General features: G+C 43.4%; 1 protein-coding gene across 1 annotated transcript in view; it reads left to right on the forward strand.

The window, feature by feature from the left end:
- The first annotated feature begins 1,134 nt into the window (after positions 1–1,134).
- Positions 1,135–7,196, forward strand: part of PDE1C (phosphodiesterase 1C) — a 521,098-nt gene continuing 515,036 nt past the window's right edge. The window contains exon 1 of the mRNA XM_077775344.1: positions 1,135–1,219. Coding sequence (XP_077631470.1) covers positions 1,135–1,219 — 85 coding nt within the window. The remainder of the gene's footprint in view (positions 1,220–7,196) is intronic.

Consider the following 7,196-nt stretch of genomic DNA (forward strand, 5'->3'; position numbering starts at 1 on the left):
ATGGGTCCTCTGAATTGTATGTAGAATACTGTACATGTGTGTATATGTGCCTTTTTTTGGAGAGGGTCTCTACTTTTAATTAGGTTCTGAAGACATGTCACTCTCCCTAAACCCCCACTGCTCCCTATACTCAAATGGAACCAACTAGGAATATACCTGATTGACTCTCTAAATAAACTTGATTGACTCTCTGACAAGTGTTTATTAATTATGTCAAATAACTGTAGTCCCCTAATAGCTTGAGCATAGCACTGTCATTCCACATGTGACACTGGGTGGACTCCACCGACAGGACTCAGCTCTGGTCTATTCACATTCTTCCCAGTCCCTGACACAGAACAATGTAACACTAAATTCTCAGTAACTGCTAGCTGGTTGGAGGGAACGATTTTTCCCTGTATAAGCTTTGTCTAGCAGTCCCTTTAGGTAATGGAAGAACCAGTGATTGAGTTGGTGTCATAAAGTGAAACTACAATGTCTAAACACTGCCACTTTCTATCAATATCTTATTTAAGCCTCTATCGGCCTCAGTTTCCGCGTTTGTAACAAGGTTAGCTGTAGGATTGGTAAAATCTCTCTTATCTCCCCAAACTCCAGGAGTCTAATATTTGGCAAAACCATATTGGAGAGAGCTGGGACGAGCGACTCGGAATGGATTGTAACTTGCACACCTGGGAACCTCTGTGTGAAATCACGCGCGTGGTTTGCTCTGATAATTATCTCTGGTTGAGGGACCGTTGAGAATGAAGTTACCTCGCGATCCAGGCTGGTCGAGGGGACAGCCGCTGGGAGGAAGTGGGCGTGGCGATTTTCCCGACTTCCTTGTTTGGAGTAAACTTTGGAAGCATCTGACAGGCTTACATGTTTGCTTCCATCTGCTGATGTGCTTTTTGGGAGCTCTCCTGCCTGCCAGAGAAAACATCTAGGAGAAGCGTGACGCCAGATCTTAGCCATTCCCCTGAGTCCCCAAACCCCACCAGCCCCAGAGAGGGGAAGGCGAAGTTGAGATAGAACACAGGCGTGCGCGCTGGCTTCGGCGCTCGCGGAGAGTAGGGTGGAACAGACAGGGATTTCGGCCCCCCCGCGAGCCCCGGTATACACGCCCCGGAGCGCCTCCCCTTCCCAGCGCTCCCNATGTCGGACGCCAGCAACAGGAAAGAGGGCTTCAAAAAATGCCGGAGCGCCACTTTCAGCATCGATGGCTACAGCTTCACCATCGGTGAGAACTTTCTATCCTCCGTCCGAGCCCAGGCTCGGCAGACAGCCTGGAGGGAGGGAGGCGCTCGGGGGTCGGGGCTGGGCCGCGGGGCCGCGCGCGNCTCTGACCCGCCAGCCCGCTGAAACTGGCTTTCAGGATTACACCTTTTCTGAACTGCTCCATTTCCTTGCTGCGATTTTAGTAACGCAAACCGGAGAGGAGGGGTAGAGGCAAGGATGGAGGCAGAGAGATGGAGAGGTGGAGCTGGAAATGCTGAGGGAAGGAAGTCAGAAAGCGACGTGGTAGAAACTGAGACAGAGACACACAGAGACATTAACGGAACGACCTGGACATCAGGTCAGAAACACAGAGACAGAGATGCCAAGACAGAGACTCATAGAACGACAGAGACGTGGAGATAGTGACAGAAACGAGATGCCGAAGTTGAGAGAGACAGACACACAGCGATCGAGTCAGAGACGAATTGAAAGATAGTTTTTACAAAAGTTGTAACAAGGAGAAAGGGACACAGAGAAAGGCCGGTGAGAGAGGTAGGGAGGTAGAGAAAGGGAGAGAGAGGGAGAGAGAAGAAAGACAGGGAGTCAGTCCAAGAAACCTAAAGACCCACAGGCATGGAATGCAGACAGGGAGAATGTATCATGTTAGTGAAATATTTGAAAAAAGCTGCCCCCCCCCCACCCCGGGGGAGGGTACCAGAAGGGTTATTAGAGGTAGCAGGACCACAGGGCTAATCCTTTGGAAGCTGAATTTGAAGAGATCAGTTCTTGATGCTCTCACTACTGGTTACATACTGTGCACTGTTTTGAAACAACTGGTCAGGGATTGCCTCTTCATCTTCCCCGGAGGTGGGCAAAGCGAGGGAGGCTTCCTTTCTGGAATGTCAGTTTGGCAAAGCCAGGTGCCAACATCCCTATTTCTGTGTATGCTCAGGTCACTATGGCTTTAAATCTGAACGTAACCCCCAAACCTTTGAATGTGAGGGCTATGCTAATTTGCTTTTTGATGGGCTGCGCCTGCTTGCCCCCAGAGCAGGAAACTGTCAGGGGCAAGAAACCAGTGGAGAAGAACTCATCTTTTACTTTTGTTCCTTCTAGTGAGTAGCCCAAGATTTCTGGGGCATGGACTGAACACGTTGCTTCCAGAATTAAGTCTGAACTCCTTAGCCTGCTTCCCAAGGCTCTCCTTTCCTGCCCAACTGTCACTTCAAATACTTCAAATCTGTATCTTCTACACACTTATCATTGTTTGTCCTTGCCCACGTCCCAGCCCTGAGCCTTCGCTCTAGTTGTGTCCTCAGACAGGAATGCCGTCGTCCCTAACTCTGCATTGAGAAATCTTGTCTCTCCCGCCTCTCACTTGCCACCTCTGTGCCCTCCTTCCCTATCAGAAAGAAGTTCTCCCTCTGCACTCCCGTAGCCTCCTAGTCCTTTGTGAGAATTCACAGCCTCCCCTGATTCACTTATTTTGGACCTATGAAACTGTCCAATTTATCTTCCACACTCTAACGGTGATGCTGGAAGTTTGGGAGTTTTTGTAGAAATGAATTAAATGTTGCCAAGATCAAAAATGATTCATTAAAAGGCCATTGGCTTGTTAATATTAGTTTTCTTGAATCTGGTAAGAAAATGTCTAAAAGTGATTTTTAGAGTTTTACTTGGTAGTTCCCTGTGAGACCTTCTAAAGAAGATGGCCTCTAAAACCCAGGTTTATAGTGTCGTCCTCCCTCACCTAACCCCTTCCATCCTGTTTCTTGTGTCCTCACAAGAAGAAATGATTTGGCACTTGGCATGGTCTGCTAGTTAGGAGGGACCTCAAAAGTAAGCTGGTCACTTTCTGGTGAGAGAGCTGCCAGCTTATTTCAGATCTCTGGACATTTATTCAGTCATTCCTTTCCATCTGTCCTTCTTCCCTCCTTCCTTTGACAGCTGCTGATTGAATTTTACTACATTAAAAGAGACAATTTAACATAATGCCTGCCATTCGGTGCACATTTAATAAGTGACAATTGTAATTATTCAAGGCCCTAAGCTAATATCATGGGTAGTATATGAAGATCAATCAGACTTAGAACCTGGTATTCAAGGAATTTGTATTCTTGAAGTGATGTCATATATCCATATATGACTTTTTACTAAGTAGAAACTAATTAGTACCTTAAGAGATATTTTAGACATTTTAGGCCAATATAGACATTTTAGAAAACAGAGATAATCAAAAAGGAAGAGAATCACTTGGAATTGTTGGCTATTTAGTGTCTTTTAATTTTTGCCATAATAATGAAGAAAGACTAAATCTTTGGGAACATCCATAAAGACTTAAAATTTTTTAGATATGTATTTTAAAGTTTATTTATTTTGAGAGAGACAGATAGCATGAACAGGGTGGGGGCAGGGAGAGAGAGAGAATCCCAAGCAGTCTCTGCACTGTCAGTGCAGACCCCACGTGGGGCTCAGACCCACAAAGTCATGAGATCATGACCTGAGTTGAAACCAAGAGTCAGATGCTTAACCAACTGAGCCCCCCAGGAGCCCCTGAGCATCCATAAATAATTTTGAGGATACATTTCTAGAAGTATAATTACTTGGTCCAACTCTATATATATTCTTGGAGATTTTAAAACACATTGATTATTCAACTAACCTCTGGAAATACTAACTTCTACTCCCACCAGCAGTTTTTCAAGCTCCTCATATTCTCCCATGAATCCAGACATTATAATTTCAAAAAAAAGTTGCTGGTTTGAGAAGTGGACAGTAGTCTCTCAATTCCAGATGTTATTTTACTTCTTTTGTAAAATTGTCTTTTTATGTCCTTGGCCTATATGTTATTTCTCTGGGTGATTTTATCATTTATTTTAATTTGCGGCTACTCTTAAGGTACAGTATATAATACATGTTAATTATACATATAACCAATATATTAATTATAGATAGTATAAGATGATAACATATAATTTTATATGTTAAAACATAAAGCATTATATATTAAACATGTAACATTATATATTAAACATATAACATATAATCACATAATTATATAATTAATATATATTGGTAATATATATTATATATGCACATGTACATATATGTCTCTGTGTGTATATATATACAGCTATATATGTATCCAGGTGACCCTTGAACAATACAGGTTTGAACTGTATCGTTCCACTTATACACAGTTTTTTTCCAATAAATACAGTACAGTATTTTTTCTTTTTCTTTCTTTTCTCTAGCTTACTTTATTGTAAGAATATAGTATATTGTACATATAACATACAAAATATGTGCTAATCAACAGTTTATATTATCAATAAGGCTTGCAGTCAACAGCAGGCTATTAGTAGTTAAGTTTTTAGGGAATCTAAGTTATATGTGGTTTTTAATTGTGTGGGGCATTGGTTCCCCTAACCCTCATATATTCAAGGGCACCTCTCTCTCGCTCCCTTTCTTTCTCTCTCTTTCCCTCTATCCCTCTGTCTCTCTGTCCCTCTCTCTCTTTATATGAATGTAGTTTGCAAGTGTGGAGTGTTATGTATATTATAAATATTTCTTCCAAGTAGGAAGACTCATATTCCTGCAGCATCAGCATGTGGCAATTAAGACTTACTTTGAAACACACAGATATCTTGTAGCCCTCACTCGCAGTTACCAATGTTAGGGAGAAAAAAGTTTTTCTCTCTTTGAAGGCTCTTCTAGTTGAACTAAGATTCAAACTGACATGAGATAGATGAAGACAAGAAAATCAAATTTAATTATGTACGTACTGAGAATCTACACGGACATGAGATTCCAAAGACGGACAGACAAAATGAAGTGTCTTAGGAAAGCAATTCACAGGAAGATGAAAAAGAGTAAATGTTTAATAAATAAATGTTTTCTGGGCCATTTGGAAACCATGTGGCATAGAGAGGCAAACAGACTTTGTTAAGTTCCTCCCTGGCTACCACCCCTAGTTCATATTATACTATAGTTATCTATGGTGAGGGTTCTCTTCCTGGAGCAGGTCCTCTGAATTCTTTTAGGCAGTTAGGAGGAAGGTCAAAGTTTCTAAGTTTTTGGGCCTTGATTGTTTTCAGCTCAAAATAATCTGTATGCCAAAGGAACACATTTTGGGGCAACCTGCCCTTAGCCCCTGCACCAGCTACTTACATGGTTTCTGCAGGGCAAAGTAGGTGGACAGTCTGTCTCTTACCCTGTGAGAGAAGAATCCTGATGAGATCCTGATCGCTCCCAGCCTGCTCCTTTTCTCAAGTGACTGACATTGTCAATAGGAACTACTTCCTGTGGATTAAAAAGTGTAAAATTTCTAGGCCAAAGGACTTTATTAAAAGAATTCATGTTATGGTACTGGTGATTCAAGAGATTTTTTTTTTTAATATTTGTTTTTGAGAGAGGGAGAGAAAGTGTGTGTGAGCAGGGGAGAGGCAGAGAGAGAGGGAGATTAAGAGACTCCCAAGCAGACTCCATGCTTCGTGTGGAGCCTGACATGAGGCTCCATCTCAAGGCCTTGAGATCATGACCTGAGCCGGAATCAAGAGTCAGACGCTTAACTGACTGACCCACTGAGGTGTCCCAAGACATTTTTAATAGGAGAAGCAGATGAGGTCATGGAGATCTTGGGAGTTCTGCAGGAGGGGATATGTGACCCACCCTGTGTCAAAGTCAAGAATAAAGTTTGTTTCGAGGACTCCTGAAAAAACTCTGTTGAATGGACATTTCTAGGCTAAAGAGAGATAGCCACTTCTGGTTCAGACTGGCAGGGAGGCGGCTTCAGCTGTGCTTCTCTACAGGGTTGGCACACCCCAGGGGCTGTGGACAGGCTCTAAGACAGTGAGCAAAGCTCAGAGGAGTTAAATTTTCTGCAGAGTAAGGTACAGTCCTGCACAATGAGTAGTTTTCCTAAGCCCAATAACGTCCTTGTGGAGAAAAGCTGTGAGGTTTCCCTCTGACATGGAAGCCTGAGGCTCCTAAAGGGGCCTATGCCCTAGCTTCATGGACTTTGGGACATTGATGGTCAAGGCTGACTGAGAATGGGTGCTGCCACATGTCACATGTAGCTGTGTGGTGTGGACCAGGCTCTGAACTAGGTGCTTTACTCAGCTCATTTGATCACCTTTCAAACTCTGAAAGTTATCGGTTATGACCCCAATTTTTAGGAGAAGAAACCCCTAAGACTCTGAGAGGTAGTGATTTGCTGGAAGTCACAAGCTGGGAAATAGCAGAGTGGGGTTCTGACCACATCTGCTTTGACCTCTCAGCCTGGGGCTTGCCTCACACCATGCTGCCTTTCACAGTGAACTTTATTTCTGCCTGAGCCTCGGAACCAGCCCATCATCCCAATGAAGAGAGGCCAGGGGGTTTGCCAGGTCTGCTGGGCACAAAGCATTGGAGGATTGTAACAGGTGGGGCTAGGCTGCTCCTTGGAGGAATATCAGGTTTGAAGAAACAAGGCCTGTTAATCTGCTTCCCACCAGGGCACCTCTTCAGTCTGGCCATTCTCCATATCCCAAGGCAAATGATTTTGTGTCCTCTTTACATAATTTTCTCAGGTCATGAAGTCAGGTATGCAGTCAAGAGGTCTTGGAAAGAAGACTATGAAGTTGAACTTGCGCCATATCAGAAGGCACTGACTGTCATCTAGTGTTTGTGATTTGAGTGTTCCATCCCTAGGAAACCATTGAATTTTCCATTGTAGCAGGTGATTATAATGCTTACTATTAACTGAAGGCCATATGTTGAAGTTCAAGTGTAATTGGACTCTGGTCAGGTACTTGTGAACTAGCATTTGAATATGGAACAAATGGGTTTGGAGGGAGTTGCAGTATTCTTGTTTTCCAGAACTTTCCTTGTCTCCTGGGGCTTGGATATCTATTTGGGTTTGTATTAAGTGCATTCACCGAGCTTTAGTTTCTCCACAAGGCTGCCTGAAATATAAACACACAACCTACCCCTGCAAAGTGAAGTACGTCTGCAAAAAA

The sequence above is a fragment of the Crocuta crocuta genome, unplaced genomic scaffold, assembly GCF_008692635.1.
Source record: "Crocuta crocuta isolate KB4526 unplaced genomic scaffold, BGI_CrCroc_1.0 scaffold197, whole genome shotgun sequence".
Taxonomy (NCBI): Eukaryota; Metazoa; Chordata; class Mammalia; order Carnivora; family Hyaenidae; genus Crocuta; species Crocuta crocuta.